The sequence below is a fragment of the Aulonocara stuartgranti genome, assembly GCF_965226115.1.
Source record: "Aulonocara stuartgranti genome assembly, chromosome: 11".
Taxonomy (NCBI): domain Eukaryota; kingdom Metazoa; phylum Chordata; class Actinopteri; order Cichliformes; family Cichlidae; genus Aulonocara; species Aulonocara stuartgranti.
This window is the reverse complement of record NC_138947.1, coordinates 2,872,373-2,889,888: the sequence shown is the minus strand read 5'-3', so window position 1 is coordinate 2,889,888 and position 17,516 is coordinate 2,872,373. Positions and strand designations below refer to the sequence as shown.

General features: G+C 40.5%; 1 protein-coding gene across 1 annotated transcript in view; it reads left to right on the top strand.

Annotated features, from left to right (window-relative positions):
- The window catches only part of LOC309717980 (protocadherin-1-like), a gene marked incomplete at its 5' end in the record, with an annotated part of 37,111 nt that extends 28,881 nt beyond the window's left edge, over window positions 1–8,230 (top strand). Inside the window, 2 exons of the mRNA XM_082552921.1 lie at window positions 4,525–4,766; window positions 5,543–8,230. Of these exons, the coding sequence (XP_082409047.1) occupies window positions 4,525–4,766; window positions 5,543–7,276 (1,976 nt within the window). The 3' untranslated portion in view covers window positions 7,277–8,230. The remainder of the gene's footprint in view (window positions 1–4,524; window positions 4,767–5,542) is intronic.
- Between the last annotated feature and the right edge of the window lie 9,286 nt (window positions 8,231–17,516).

Here is a 17,516-nt window from a genome sequence, read left to right as displayed (position 1 = left end):
TCCGTTCTGTGGATACAATGAAGTTATCATTGCTTTGGGGAATTCGGGAAGGCTCTCCATCTCTGTAGGCAGCGCATTTCCATCAATATCAGCCTCTTTTCTGGTTTGCACCCTGTTCTGGTCGAGTACGACGGCTTCAGTCTTCATTTGTTCACATATCTCTTTTACTGAGACCTGTGCATCTTTGAAATGCGTTTCCTCATAACTGATTACATGTTCTTTGCTTTTCTGAGTGAAACAAACAAATGAAATAAGATATAATATTATGCACATATATATAGTATGTATATATTTAATTTTGTTTTGATCACTGATATTGAAACCATTTTTTAAAATTAGGCTAGTGAAGTTGTTGTTGGTTTCTTATCAGTTGCACTTCTCCATGGATGGTGCTATTAACAGCCGCCTACTGTGAGTGTGAGGTCTTGTTACTATGCTGGTACTGCTGTTGACGGTGCTGCAGCAGCAGTCCCTACAGCTAACATGTTGGTTAATTTGACACATTTTGCTTTATGTATATTAATTTTTTAGAGCAGCAGACCCAGACTTCAAACACAGGTTTTGGAGAACCTGTTTGGCTTCTATGCCTTGTCCAAGCCGCTGTTTATATTTATGTTTAACACAGAGAGAGAAGCTCAATTGTTTGAATTTATTTACAATTACAGTTTTCAAAAAATTCTGACCGTAAACAGCTTTCAAAGCTTTGATATTATTTGAGAATATATATCAGGTGATGGAATTTAATTTAAAGGTTTCTATGTCCCATTGAGCTTTTTGCACTAACTAGTGACAGTATAAAGGTAACACAGTCGTAATTTTGATCTCAAATTTCTGAGAGAAATAACTGAATTTAAAACATGGCAGACCTCAGGCCAGATTTAATTGGTAGACATATATGCATGCAATATGAAATTTATTATCCCAGATAGTCAAAGGAGCTTGCAAAGAAAAGCGTCTGGACTTCTTTAAGTTGCTTGAAGACGTTTCACCTCTCATCCGAGAAGCTTCTTCAGTTCTGGGGTCAAATGGTGGAGAGTCCCAGATATAAACCTAGTGGGAGTTTCCCCCCACAGAGGGACAAAAGGACCCCTGATGATCCTCTAATCGCCTGAGCCAAGGTGTGAAACTGGGTGTGGGTCCCAATCAGCCAGAGTTTCGGGTGAGTTCATTGTGAAACCTGGCCCCACCTTATCATGCGAATTCCTGAGGTCAGATGGCCCAGGATGTGAGTGGGCGTTAAGGCGTCTGGGAAGGATCTCAAAACTGGGTTATAGATGGCAGAGAGTTGGTGTCGTAAACCCCGCCTCTGTTCAAAGATGGTCGCTCACAGTGGACATAGATGCTTCTTTCACTCCTCTTTCAAACCATCTGTCCTCTCTGTCCAAAATGTGAACATTGGCATCCTCGAAAGAGTGTCCTTTATCCTTAAGATGCAGATGGACCGCTGAGTCTTGTCCTGTGGAGGTGGCTCTTCTATGTTGTGCCATGCGCTTGTGAAGTGGCTGTTTGGTCTCTCTGATGTAGAGGTCTGAGCATTCCTCGCTGCACTGTACAGCATACACCACATTGTTAAGTCTGTGTTTTGGCGTTTTGTCTTTCGGGTGAACCAGTTTCTGTCTGAGTGTGTTGCTGGGTCTGAAATACACTGGGATGTCATGCTTGGAGAAAACTCTCCTGAGTTTTTCTGATACACCGGCTGCATAGGGGATGACAATGTTGTTGCGTCTGTCCTTCTTATCCTCCCTCGCTGGTGTCTGGTCTTCTTTTCTGTGCCTCTTTGCTGACTTTAAGAACGCCCATTTAGGATAGCCGCACGTTTTGAGTGCTTCCTTTACATGTGTGTGTTCCTTCTTTTTCCTTCAGGCTTAGAGGGAACATGTTCTGCCCGGTGGTGTAGGGTCCTAATTACTCCAAGTTTGTGTTCCAGAGGGTGATGGGAGTCAAAGAGGAGGTACTGGTCCGTGTGTGTGGGCTTCTGGTAAACTTCAATGTTGAGGTTGCCGTTCTCTTCAATGTGCACAGCGCAGTCCAGGAAAGGCAAATAGTTGTCCTTTGTGTCTTCCCTGGTGAACCCGATGTTCTTATCCACAGCGTTAATGTGCGCAGTGAAGGATTCCACTTCCTGTGTCTTGATTTTGACCCAGGTGTCGTCCACATATCTGTACCAGTGGCTGGGTACTCTTCCTTTGAAAGAGCCAAGAGCCTTTCTTTCCACTTCCTCCAACCTTTACATTTGTTTTACATGAATGTTGCTGTATCATTTATGGTCTTTTAATGCTTACACTCTGTACACGTCTACATTAGAAATGTGGCTCACAAAATGAGCCAAGTTATTTCCTTTGTTCCAAATGATTTTTTAGTATTTGGACACTACAAAGAGTGAATCAGTCTATTAAAGAGGCTCAATCTGCTTGATTATTTTTTGATTGAACTGCACTTTCCAGACCTCAGTACAATGATACTTTCAACTTAATTTTGCAAAAGAGCACTTTTGTTTGTCTCACAACCACATGTAATCATATTTACGAGGGAGTATTAGGACCACATTAAAAATATATTTATCAGTGATCATTTAATGTCGAAAATTTCAAGATTAAGTTGAAATAGTGGAGATTACCGTTGTTGTTTCAAGACAACCGCCGACTGAGTGAAAGCATACATCAGAATTCGTTTTAGTACAAGGAAGGAAATTATTCCTGTTTAGCACACAAACATATTCAAACGTTGAAAAGATCAGACGCAAACACACACAAACTCAGAAGAGTGGATTTACACAAAATCAAATGTCTAATAATGGACAGGTGCAAGGTTATCGATGGTTACATCCTTGTGCATAAAACGTCTTGTGAATTTGTTTCACTAACTCGTCTAAATAAGGCATTTTGTACAGGGTACGACGGAGTGGCAGTTTTTCGTGAAACAACAAGGATAATTCCACATTTCAATGCATTTTTTCTTAATATGGCCCTAATACTCCTTGCTGACGTCAGCAAAAGAAAGGAGGCATAAAAAAAAAGCCCAGGTTGCCCCTCCTTCAGAGCAGTGAACCCCAGACTTCTTTGGCTTCAGCTCTGAGCGAGCTTGTAAACTTGTCCATGATCTCAAAGCTCCGAGTTTAAAGGGACTGATCAGAAACGGGTGAGTTTAATTGCAACATTCAGCAGAGCAGAAAGTCAACGGTGCTTCTCATAGATGCAGTAGGCCTGTCGGTGGTTCTTGCAGCACTTTAGAGATTCCCAGAAAAAAAGAGCATTTCACAGCCCATGTTGCAGTGTATGATAGAAATACACAGCCTGCTAAATATTGAAAACCGCTAACAACGGCGCCAAATTCTAAACCAGAATAAGCAACACACAGATACTGCAGTGAAGGAATTGAATGCGCCTGCAGTTTTTCTTTTAATGAACTCATTTTGTCACTAAATGGCTGTGAACAGATGCTATTCGCATAGTCCGTTTATAATAATAATAATAATAATAATAATAATAATAATAATAATAATAGCCTAATATATAATTTTAAGGTTTTGACGTTTAGGGACATCTGATTGTTTCATGGTGAACTTCACTTGTTGGACTGTTACTGTCTGTTTGCCCTGATGTGTGAGTGTGGAAGTTGTTGCATCTTTGTGCGGAAAAGAAAAACTACGATTCTCGGCGTGAATGTTCGCACCACTCCGTAGTCAACGGATCTCGTAACATATAAATAACGAAATGGTCTCTTTTGTGACTCCCTTTTTCCAAAACCCTCTTCCAGAAGTGTTCTTTGTGCCTCAGCCTCATATACTGCCTCTCTGTTAACGGTTTGTAGACACCAAACAAGTTCGTGCGAGCCTTTGTCTCACTCTGCTTTTACGAATATTTGGCAGTAGGGGGCACTGAAAGACCTGTTTGTACATTACATGTGCTTGTGTAGCACAAATCAGGACCAACTAAAGTTTGGACTTTCAAAGTACAAAAACAAAGAACAAGAAAATACCCACAAATATTTATGAAAACGTAGTGTTTTGATTCTTTTTTAAAAATTAAAATTATTGTATAAAAAGACAAAAATGCAAATGTGAACATTTCTTTCTCGCTCTTAACTAACTGAAGCCTTTCATTGAACTACAAACAACACATTACTCCTCTCTTTCTGGCCAGGCATCTGGCAGCACTTCTGCTCTGATTTTGTTCTTATTTAACAAAATAAAAATGCAGACATAAGTGTACACATTAGTTTCTAATTGCTAGTCAAAACTATTTCCTCTGCTCATATTGCCTTTTTATAAAATCATTCTTTACTTTTAAAAGAACTTATTTCAACAGTGCACATAACAACAAACGTAATGCACTAACAAAAAGTAAATTGCATTATATTTCTTAACGTCAATATACGGGCCACAAGTAGAGGTGAGGGTGGGCCGCAAGTGGCTCCCGGGCTGCGAGTTTGAGAATGCTGTCCCAGCAACAGCAACAGTCTTAATTGGCACTGTGTGAACTGAATACAGAACACGAGTCTTAACCTGTTTCCTGTCTCTTTCAGTGCTGTCTGGCAGAGACATGACGGTGCTTAGGTGCAAAGTTCTGCTGTTTCTAGCCACCATCCTGGTGTCTTGCAGCTCTTCACCCACTCACCTGAACATCAGAGTAGATCGTGGGAAGCTGCTGAGGTCGAGCAGGTCAGTCACTGTGAGTCACCAGCAGGACAATGCTCCAGAGTTTGACAGAAGTCACTACGAGGCCGAACTCTTAGAAAACAGCCCGCTGGGACAGTCTGTGCTGCAGGTCAGTCCAAACACAGGATCATTTAGAATTATCATTTTATATAAACTAATAAAACAATCTGTTTGATCAAGGGACTGAATCACATATGCACCATATGTTCTCTGAATCCAGCTACCAAGTGTCAAATGTTCCTTGCAGCAGTGCCACGTCCACAAATAACTTCATTTAAAAACATTGGTGCTAATAATTCATCAATAAATGATGTCAAATGATTTCTACAGTATGTCCATGACCCAAATAACTTAAGTTTGGTTGTTTTGCTTAAAAGAAAAAACAAGGCGTACATAATTGTATCCCACTGGCAGATATTTTTTTTATTATAATTTTATTATTCTTTTATTTCCTATTATTTTAGTACTTGTATTATTTTAACAATTACAAGTAATTTAGTGCTAATTTTGGAGTGTTTTTAGGGACTTCTTTGCAAACTCTCCTGAGCTCCATCCCAGTTTTAAAGGTTAAATGACATTAAAAAAAAAACATTACTGTAAATCCCAGATGATCGTTGCACAAATGCTGTCAGTCAACACTCACTCTTTGAATTGCACGGACTGAATGCAATTAAAAAGAATAAAAGTAGCTGTGTAGACAGAAAGGCCTTCTAACATCCAGTGAAATATTTTGCTGACTGCTTGTACCTCCAGAAATATTAAGTAGGTTATTTTTCTCTTCTAGCCATGCAACTCCAAACTGGGTTCCTGCAAATTTTGTGGTTTTTGTTCTTGTCTTGGACAATGTTAGGCTGAATGAAGTGCCCATGTTTTTCTCCCTTGTAGGTCAGAGCCAGTCATGCAGACATTGCCATTGGAGAGATGGACTACAGCCTTCATCAAGTATCAGAGACTGTTCAAAGGCTTCTGCGCATTGACAGTGTGACAGGCATCATCTATGTGAAAGGCCTTGTGGATCGAGAGGAAGAAAGCATCCTCAAGTTGTTTGTGGTGGCCAGAGATCGTGACCCCAGTTCCAGGATGAAGAGTTCCAAAGTTCTGGTGACCATAAATGTCACAGATCAAAATGACAATGCACCGACCCTTAACATCCAAGGTATAGGCTTAGTAAAATACCAGGATGGTGTGACTAAGATTTCTGAGGACCTGCCTGTTGGTACACCAGTGGCACTGGTCCAGGTGTCAGACTGGGATGAAGGGGAAAATGCTGTGGTAACGTGCGCAGTTGATAGTGATGTTCCATTTCAGCTCCAGCCCGCGAGTGATCAGAAGGGCAAATACTTCCTGCAGACAACGACCCTGCTGGATTATGAGAGCGTTAAAAATTACAGTATTGAAATTATTGCAGCGGATTCTGGAAGCCCAGCTCTGTCCAGCACTCTCTCCCTCAATGTCCAAGTTACAGACGTAAATGATAATGCACCGAACTTTTCCCCTGCAACGATTGAGGTGGACTTTCCAGAAAACAACTACAGAGGACAAAAATTACTGGATCTTGTGGCAACAGATCCAGATTCTGGCATAAATGGACAGCTTGTCTATAGCATCATTGATCGTTTTGTCAAAAGGCTCTTTGAAGTTGATGCCAACACCGGGGAGGTTCGTGTGAGAACCGTGCTGGATCGGGAAGAGAGGGACCGTTATGTGTTCTGTGTGGCAGCAGCAGACATGGGTGTTCCTAGTAAAACCGGCACTGCCACAATAATTGTAAATGTTCAAGATCAAAATGACAATGACCCTGTGTTTATACTCAAAGGCTACAGCTTTACTGCCGCAGAGAACATGCCTCCACCCAGTCGTGTTGGTGCAGTTGCTGTCTCAGATGCTGATAAGGATGAAAATTCCCACCTAAGACTGTTTGTGGAACCGGAAAATGGCATTTTTTTCATCCAAAATGGCACAGGAATCATCTTGTCTAGAATCTCCTTTGACCGTGAGAAGGAACGTTTCTACACGTTCCGCCTAAAGGCCGTGGATGGAGGTGACCCACCTCGATCCTCCTACGTGAGTGTGGTCATCAGTGTCTTAGATGAGAATGATAACGCTCCATATGTCACCAAACCAGACAACTCCTCCTACACATACCTATCATATTTCACCCCAGCAGGCACGTATGTGGAGGCAGTGAAGGCTGAGGACTCTGACACTGGGCTCAATGCTGAGCTGGACTATTTCAGTGTAGGTGGAAATCCACATGGTCTGTTTCAAATATCTCCCTACAATGGGCAGATCACACTGGCACAGGAAGTGACCGGCAAGCACAGTGGGCTACATCGGCTGGTAGTGAGAGTCTGTGATAAAGGCAGACCTCCTCTCTGCACCACTGCACTGGTCCACATTTTTATCAACGGTACCGAGTCCAACATCTCCCTCATTGAGGCGCTGGTCACAGAGAGCCTCTCCACCCCTTTGGAAAAGGATGTTGCCGGAGATCTATTAGGGAGCTCTGCTCTTGTTCGGCATAACAATATCCTGTACGGCAGCCTCGCAGGTATTGCTCATGTGATTCAGACATTCAGCTCTATAGTTTCTAATACGGCCAAAGAGGATTCCAACTAGAGTGGTTTGAAAATATATTTTACAATCAATCTGTCATGTCTCTGGGTCACGGAGCCAGTGCTTTATGTTATGAACTGTTAGTTCTGGTTATTATGATTTGTGATCTTCTTGTTATATTCGTAGTCTTTGATTAGGGTTTTCTGTGTTGCTTCCCCGTGCCTCGTCATGCCTGCATTGTCCCCAGCTGTGTCTCCCTCCTGTTTCTGTGAAGATTCTCAGTCATTATAGTCTAAGGAGCTTGGAAAGAAAAGCATCTGGACTTGAAGAGAAGTCCAGATGTTGCTTGAAGAGATTTCACTCTCATCCGAGAAGCTTTTTCAGTTTTAGAGTCAAATGTTGGAGAGTCCAACATTTAAACCCTATTGGAGTATCCCCCTCTTGTGGGGGATACTCCAATAGGGTTTAACCTCCTAGGGCCTGCCCTCCTAGGAGGTTAAATGTGGACATCCCATTTTGGGCCGTCTAGGCCAAAATACAAAATTTTGCCTGATAAAAAAGGGCCTGATATCCACATACGAGGATGTTATACTGCCACTGTTCTATCAAAATTTAAAGCGAATGTCCTCATATGTGGATCTAATTTTTCTCAAAAACTAAGATCAGGCTAAAAACAAACTAATGTTATTCCACTTCCAGCCACACAGCTCATCGTGACACCTTCATTCACTGATTTCAAACAACTTTTAGAGTCTTCCAGTTCTGTCCTGTACGCTATATAAGCTGATTTTTCTTTCTAATCTTGTTTTTGACATATTCAATATCATGTACATGAAATCATTCATCCATCTGTCTGGTTGAGCCGCATTCTTGGTAATGTAGGAATCTACTTTTGACCAGGAATACGTGGAAAATGAAATATGATACTTCTCCATTTTGGGGGTGAAATGTAACTCACTGCATTGTTTTCATGTACTTCATGTGAGCATTTTCATCGTAGATGAATATATACTTTTACTCTACAATGACCTAACACCTTCACTGTGTTTAACTTTGTTAATGATTAAATAAGTGCTTCTTAAACATTGTCGTTTCAATGCATATTGTAGCGGGTCAGGGCTGTTCGGGGTTCTGTTTGTGATGGCAGCTACATTGTAGCCACAGCTGCCCTGGCAGAGGCGAGGCTGCCGGACACTGGCACCACTGGGCCCTCTGACCACCACCAGTAGGCAACGGGTGAAGTGTCTTGCCCAAAGGACAAAATGACCGAGACAGTCAGAGCCGGGGCTCGAACCGGCAACCTTCCGATTACAAGACGAACTGCAAACACTTGAGCCACGATCGCCCGTAAAGCTCAGCTCTCTCTTCACTACGATAGACAATATAGCCTCTGGATCGCTGCAGTCACAGCACCGATCCATCTGCATCGTTCATAATAGAATCTTATGTGTCTTTGTTTGTTGTTGTTTCTCTTTTTGTGAAAGATGCTGGAAGCCAAATTTCCCCCGGAGACAATAAAGACTGAACAGCTCTTCAGAGGCGATTATTCTAGTTTTTAAAATTAAGAAAACATTTTAAAATGACCGTCTTACAGTAAACAGACATCACTGTTGTAGCTATTTGTACAGCAGCTTTGACAAACAAGGCAGTGATTGGTTTAAAGTTCTTTATATCAGATAAAAGAATATTTTGAAAATAATTAGTAAAAAAGCAAAAAAAACAAAACAAACAAATACATGACAGTATCAAATTCTCAAATGTTTATCCAATTAAAAAATTCTCATTGATTAAAATATGACAAACAGACGTGTTGTAATCCTCAGTAACGTCAAACCTTCACCCAGTTGGTCCTGAAACTTTTCTCCTCCAAACCAGACGGAGCAACGACCACAAGAAGAGGGAAAAAGATCATGTTCAATATGAGCATCAACCAACAATATTTATATGAAGTATGAAGAATATGAACGAAGAAAAGCACAACAGGCTACCTGTAAAGTCTGTCACACACTGTACTGCTAGAAAAAACTGAATGTGCTGCTATGACAGAAGATATAGGAACTCACTGTAAAATCATCTCTCCGTGCTTCAGGATGCAGTCATTCTACATATGAGTAACAAAAAACAAACAAAACCACTAAAACAAATTCATTTCTTTTTACATTTCCTCTCATCGTCCACACAGCCACAGATACCAACATTGTCACATTAATAAAGAAAACATGTGGATAAATCTGATCATATTTTTAGCCCCATGTCACCAGTGAAAATATAATAATTTATCAGAGTTGATCAGTTCATGCAGCAAGCACCAAATCAAAGCCATGCTGTGTAGATTCACACAGATGTTGCTTTGCTCGCTGTCTGGATCAGGTGTGTGCAGGTAAAAGGGAAACATCATGGAGGCTCTGTGCAGGTTCACAGCTGCAACTCTGGAGTTTGAGGTTTAGAATCTCACGAATGTTAAAGTACAGATTCTGATCCATCGCCAGGACTAAGAGTGACGCATCTATCCTGCAGCAGGACAGCGAGCCCGAACAGAGAGTCAGAGACATAAAGAGTCCTGCAGCAGATGGTCAGACCCACAGACCTGATCTCAGCATCACGTTGATGTCAGTCTGAGAACACAGGAAGAGACGGAATAAAGAGGACAGAATCCAGGAGAACCAGGAAGAAGCTTCTAACAAACTACCCGTCTGTATGTACTTCCTTTAAAAACAAAACAATTTTTATAAGTAAAGTGCGCTCACACCAGATGGTGACTGATTAAGAATATATATAAAGATATTACTTTTGAAATCATTAAGTATTTGCAGTACTGTAACATCAGACATTCAGTCTGTACATTTAACAGTTACACTGATCATTCACTGATTTCCTTTCATCATTTTACTCAAACTCGTGGTAGAATTTTAAAGTTTAATCTCAAATCTGCTCCTAGATTACAAACCCTCCATGTTTCAAACTGAAGTCTCGTCACTCTGAGTTCACACTACAGTCATGTACTGACTTTAAAATAAATGCGTGTTTTTAAGAACAGTGCATATATAAAGTTTTGACAGTAAAACATTAATGGAATAAATTACACCATTTAGTTTCTCACCTTTGGATCTCGAGCTCGTGTCTGACAACTTCTGCACCAGATCATTCCTGTTCATTTTCCTAAAAACCTCCTTGGTCACCTCCACAGTATGTTGGGTGTAGGCCCCGAACATCAGATCCACCAGGTCACAGATGTTGGCATCCTCCAGTTCGCTCTTTGGGATGGGTTTGAGCTCCACCAAAAGCCACTTGAACTTTTTAAGGTCCTTCTTTTCCAGATGTTCTAATATTTCCATAATCCGCTCTCTGTCTGATTGGACTGTTAACACCTGGGAACAAACAAAGTGATTTAATAATAACCTTCTTAGAGGATAACTGATAAGTAAACAAAACCATCACACGTGATCATTTTTTAATAACAGGTATAAGTATTGAATTAAGTGAAGCTGTGGTGTGAGGACAGAATCATTTGGTTCTACTTACTTTCTGCATCTGTGCAGACAGATGTTTGTCCACAGTGTTTTCCTCTGAGAAAGGACATAAAAATGAGATTATCTTTACTTGTAAAGTTTTGTAATAAAATAAATACATGATACATAATAAATGAAACAACTTTTCTCTGTCACAAAATGCCCAATCAGCAAATCCTGAATCCATCACTCTCTATGATCCAACAGCCAAGACTGACTCCAGACAAAGTGAAGGAAACGTTGCTGACAATCAGCTCACATCCAGGTGCTGATCACATCAGACCCTTCTTAATGATTCAGGCAGCCTTTCAAACATTTCCTGTCCAGCTGATATTATTGTGTTATGTAAATATAAGAATCCCAGCACCAGCGATATTAAATATGAACACTCTGAGATGTGGTCCACAGTAAGTAACCCTTAATAAGGACTGCCCCAGGTTGCAGATTTTGTTGCTCTGCATGATTTTGATGAGTTCACAGGAAGGTGAGCGAGACAGAGAAGTGTACACAGTGTGAACACTTCAGTGCACCATCTTGCTCCTCATCTTCTTCAGCATCAGATTCAAACTCCACTCCAGTGTTTACTGTGGATCTTTCTGTAGAGTTTTATATCACATCTCTCCAACAGCTGCCACATTGCATGCAAGTATTGATGACATGATAAAACAGCCACAGACAGCTGTGAAATGTGTTGTTCTTGCAGAAGACTAAGGCTTACAGAGTTGCACCAGGAATGGTAATTTTTCTAGTACTGCTCATGTGATTAGGCAGAGGATCAATAGGGGGTCCACGACCCTCTTGGGGACACTCCCATAGGGCTTAAAATCTGGGACGCTCCACCAGTCGCTCTTAGAACTGAAGAAGCTTCTGAAACGTCTTCAAGAAACTGAAAGACATCCAGATGCTTTTCTTTCCGAGCTCCTTAGAACACCTGCTGACACTTCCAGTTTCCTGAACATCGTCCCCATTAAGGATAAAACTCTATCCCACCTGTCTTCAGTCAAGTCAGGGACACCAGTTCAGTGCTGCAAACAATAGATATCTGAGAATATCTCAAACTGATCTTCCTCATGTCCACAGAGCCAGCAGCTTCATACAGAAAATGGCACTATGTGGTACAGTTCTATATTTGGTATTTTACCACAAGTTCTGTTGAATTCTTTAACATCTAAAAACATTCGTTAACTGGTGCTAAAAACTGGTGGTAAAAGTAGAACTGACTCGATTTATGCATTTTGACAGTCCAGTCAACAGCATCAGTAGATTTGGAAAAGCTGGTTGGTGCCATTGTTGAACAAGAGCTTATTCATTCATTCTCTGGCATTTTGCAGTACTTCAAATATGAGGTCAGCAACCAAAGGGAACCCACCACAGCCAAACACAAAGTGCAGTTCTTTTTATACAGAAATCATGTGAAACATCTAACCTTGTACTTTACCACTTCTTTGGGATTCATCTGAAAGTGAAACAGATGAATCAGTGAAAACACAGAAACACAGTATTTACTGGGCTGATCTACCAGTAGGCGTTAGCTTTAATAATAACTGTCGTCTAGCTGAATACAGCCACAGATGATGTCGTCTTCACTGCCCTGCACTCTCTCTTCATACATCTGAAATATAACAAACTCTCTCTCAGCAGGCTGTTTGTGAAGCTGACTGGCAGACTCGTCACTCTGGTCTTCAGGAACACATCGTGCAACTGGATACTGGACTTCCTGTCAAACAGGCTGCTGTTCAGATTGTTAATCTTCATGAAGTTAGAAGACAACACAACCATCATCACTCTGTTGGAGGGAATCAGCTGTTCAGGAAAAAGCCTGGGACTCACAAACCCCTCCAGCATGATAAGGAAGTGATTCACAGAGGGCTGAATACATGAATATTATATTTATCTCTGTAAAGAAACAAATATAAGCAGGATTGAGTTTAGTGACTCGCTGCCACCGAGAGCTGAGAGACTGAGAGCTCCTCCTTTAGAATGAAAACTTGAAGACAGAACAAAGTATGTAAGCTAACGAAAAGTAAAATTGTGGCGGGAAAAAGGTGTGATTGACGGTTCACTAGGATTCATCAGCGTTCTATGTGTCACATTATATAAAACCACAGAACAGGTAACATTGATGAACCTACCAGCCGACTGAGAGCTGACAGCAGCTGCTCCCACTGAGGATCCTGCAGCTGTTAAAAATAACAAGGAAAGTTTTTAATTTCTTAACAAATGTTCAAACTTTTTAACTTTCATTATGCTAGCAAACTGAAACATTAGAGACTCAGTGCCACAAATTAAAACAATTAAACAACTACACCAAAGAATATTCCACTAAACTCTGGTCTACTAAAAAAAAAGAAAGAAAATCATTCATTTACAATATCAATAAAAGGTTGCTCTAAGTTTTTGAGGAAAATTTACTTCAATAAATTAATTGTTCTGATTATCTGCCATGATAACAGCAAACTAATAAAAATGTCTAATGGAAACACAGACTGTAGTTCCTCTGCTTTCCTACATTTTTACTTTTTAATGACTGCACTAGTGATCATTTCATTTGTTGGGCTCGTCAGTTAGTTATATTGCTAGAGACAGAAGGGCAGGCACGCAGACAAAGGCAGTTACAGGGAGGCGAGTCTCCCCAACAGCAGCTTAAACTGATTTCTAGGGTAATACTCTACAGTAAAACAGACCCCAAAGCTTTTGTTGGAGCTATTTGTTCTTATTTTTTATTATTTGGAAATTTGTTAAAGTTTGTTGTTAGTTTATTTATATTTTGGGGTTTATTTACAAGTTTATTTGTAGGTTAATATTTGTTTCAGTGTTTTGTTTGTTTGATGTTTGTTAAATTAGTCAGTAAGAGCTGTAGGGCCATTTTGTTTCTATAAATAAAGAGACTGGTATAGGACCAGCATGCACTGGGGTGGGACTATGGTTTTTTACTAGAGCAGGAGAAGCAGCAGGAAGTAACAAAAAATGGATCTTGTTATTGCCAAACTGGATAAAATAAACCATAAAAATGCAACTTTCAAGTTTGGACAGTGGACTTCTTTTGCCTGCGTACGAAATAGTATCTCAGTGCAGCAGTGGCTTGTGGACTTTTAATTGTGGGATGTTTGGTTTGTCAAACAAAAGGAATTGCCACTATAAAAAGTAAAAAACCTGCCCGTGGACAAAGGAATAATCTTTCATTAATGGATATGTTGGATATATGGATTTCAAGGATCACCGTCGAACTCAAATAAAAGTTACTGGATCGTCTGTGAGTACTCCCGACAGATTTGATGTTGAGGCCTGGATCAACATATCACTCGTTCATCAAAGCTGGTGAGTGATAATATTGTTTAAGCCGTAAAGGAAAACGGTGACGCTACTGGAGTTTAAAGACATTATTTCACTACAAAGACTGATGAACTGAGTTTGGATGTACTAAATTTGTGCATAATTGGATCGCTAATTAAAAATGCCAACGCCCTCTGTGGAAATGTTTGTTCGCTGCAATCAGCAGGTAAATTGATGTCATGTTTGGGCTCTATGCTATGGATTCTCAGTGTGCTGTGCATCTTTATAATGTTTGAAATAATCCAAGAGGACAATAAAAATGTCGGATATTAAGAGTAAACAAGAGGATAACACTCAGATGCAAGCAGAGAAAAGAAGCATCAAACTTACACCAAAAGGTTAAGGTCAAACCATAATCAAGTAAAAAAACAAAAATCCATATCCAGTAATACGACATGTGAGCAGCATGGAAGGAGATGTGCAACACACTGTTTATTTTTTCAGTTCACAATGATGCCATAAAGTTTTGAAGGCTTATAGAAGCCAAAGATTTCAGCCAATTCTGCTCCAATCACATGGGTGAAGATGATCAAATACACCATCTTAGTATGCAATACTTCAAGGTCAAAGGTCAGGGTCATGCCATACAGGACAAAGCTTCAGTTTCAATTTAATCATCTCTAAAATTTAAAGCAACATCTTAGTCATTAGGGAACATAAGTACAGTTAGTATTGATCAGTTTTCTGTGTTTCATTATCAGAATCAGAATCAGAATCAGAAAGGGTTTTATTGCCAAATGTTGAGCAGGTTTACAACATTAGGAAATTGCTGCGGTGCTTCAGTGCAAACATACTGTCATAAAAATATAAAAATAAGAATAAGAATTAAAAGTGCTAAGTGGATAGATATATACATGATATATACATGAGTGCAGGTGGTGATCAGTGCCAAACATGGAATGATGCAGTGAACACAGCGTAGGGTCATGTGTTGGGAACAGTCATACGGTTATTGTTCATGTGTCCGACAGCATTATATAAAACTCAGTTAATATTGATGAACCTACCAGCCGACTGAGAGCTGACAGCAGCTGCTCCCACTGAGGATCCTGCAGCTGTTAAAAATAACAAGGAAAATTTTTAATTTCTTAACAAATGTTCAAACTTCTTAACTTTCATTATGCTAGCAAACTGAAACATTAGAGACTCAGTGCCACAAATTAAAACAATTAATACACCAAAGAATATTCCACTAAACTCTGGTCTACTAAAAAAGAAGAAGAAGAAAATCATTCATTTATAATCTGAGTAAAAGGTTCGTCTAAATGCTCCTTTCGTGTGATATCTTACCTTCGGCTTGACCAGACTCTGGATGGTCATCTGGAATTCAAGGAAAATCAAAATATGGATACTTGACATTAGAGTTAAATATGAAAGTTTCATCTGAATAAAGCCGAGTGTTCAAGCAGCTGGTTGCCATGGGAACCCATTCTCTGAAACGCTCTATGCACTGTTGTTGAGCTAATCTGAAGGCCACGTGAAGTTTGTAGCGACTGACTCTGCAGAAAGTTGGAGACCTCTGTGATTTTACGTGGCCCGTCACTTTGTGGCTGATTGGCTGTCGTTCTTTGTTATAATACCACTAACAGCTGACTGTATGTATAATATTTTGTAGCAAGGGAATTTCACCACAGCACTAATGTTGTGGATTTTCTATGATATATATGACATATGTACCTGTACACACTGGACATATACTCACATATGTAATCATATATACTTCTATATACTAAATATATACTTATACTGGAGTATTTTTTTTCTACTCGTTCAAAATCACAAGACCCACATATTTAGGTCAAAGATTATCTTCAATAATATTAATGAAGTTTGTGCCGTTTATTGTACAAACACATGCTGATCAATACTGTTTGAAAATGTACTAGTTAGGATCAATAAGTAACCTTTGACTGTGTTATGGCCAACGGTGACTGGTTCAAACAAAGGTTACTTTGGCACTGCTAAAGTATGCGCATAGGACACTTTCTCTGCGTTTATCTGTAGCGCCTCACGCTGTGTCCAGCCCTTTCGATGCCTATACGGCAAACAAACCTGCCCCCTGTGCGTGAAGCTGGGATTCTGGTTCTCACCTCAGCCACCAGAAGGCAAGAAAAACCTTTACTCGGCATAGAAAGCAGCTTACGTCTGGCATGCGTACCTGACAAAATTGTCAAATTGATTAACTGTTAACTGCCGTTTTCTCATCAAACGGACAAAGTGAGCCAATTCAATGATGGATGTAAAAGTTATGGGGCAGGGTCAGAAAGTTATGCATCATACGTGGAAGATGAAAAGAAAGAACAAAGGATGAAAGAGTACCCAACGGCAGGCGGAGGGGTCACTGATCCCATATAAGAGGAGGGTCGATATGCCCCGCTCTGCTGCTTCTTCCCTGTCTGTCTGTTGTGTGTCTGTGCTGTTTGTGCTTTGAGGCTCTACACTCCGGGGTTGCTTCGCTTTGCTTGTTCACTTTTTCTGTCATCCTGGTTTATTGTACTGATTTCTGCTGTTCATATGACACTGTTTAATAAACTCTGTTCTAAGAATTCTACTCTTTTCCAGAGGATCTTTTTGAGTGATTGGATCTTAACTGGATCTGAAAAGCTGGACGTCCACAGCATTGGTGGGATAAGGTTATCATACTGGCTTCAAAATGTGTGACTCGACACTTGTTGCACAGGTGGCGTCCTATCACAGGACCACTGAACTGCTGAGAACGAGTGATTCTTTCACATGTTTGTAGAAGAGTCTGCATGTCTTAGTGCTGATTTTATACACCTGAGGCCATGGAAGCGATTTTAACACATGAATGAAAGGATGTGGATGAGCGAGTGAATACTTTTGGAAACATAGTGTCAATCAAACTGCTGCAGACTCTTTTAAGTTTGATGGAAAAAACCTCTCACATTTGACATTATATGACATACAGTATTTCTTATATTAGTAACAGTGTGGGTAATATTGCTTCATAACCACTGACCTGCTTGAATTTCACATTTCCATAGTGGCTCATCAGCTGGTTCACCATCAGCTGGGTGAGTGTGCACCAGTGTAAGTATGAGTTCACTGCCTGGATTCTTAACGTACACCTCATAGAAGTTTTGCCTATTGTATCTGAGGGTTAACTCCTGTGTTTGAAAAACAAAACAAAGGAACTTTAAAATACCTCTGTGAGCGCACACACACACACACACGCACACGCACACGCACACACACACACACACGCACGCACACACACACACACACACACACACACACACACACACACACACGCGTATAACGCCCCTGCTTGTGCCATCTTTTTGATTGATGGCCCCAGCCTTGACCTTTTGACCCTACCGGAAGTACTCCGGAAGTGACTAATCGAATCCAGATGTGTGTAATATGATCCATAAGCGCGACGAATTGCATCCTGTGGGGGAGGGGGGTACTCCGGAAGTGTCTAATGGATTCCATATTAC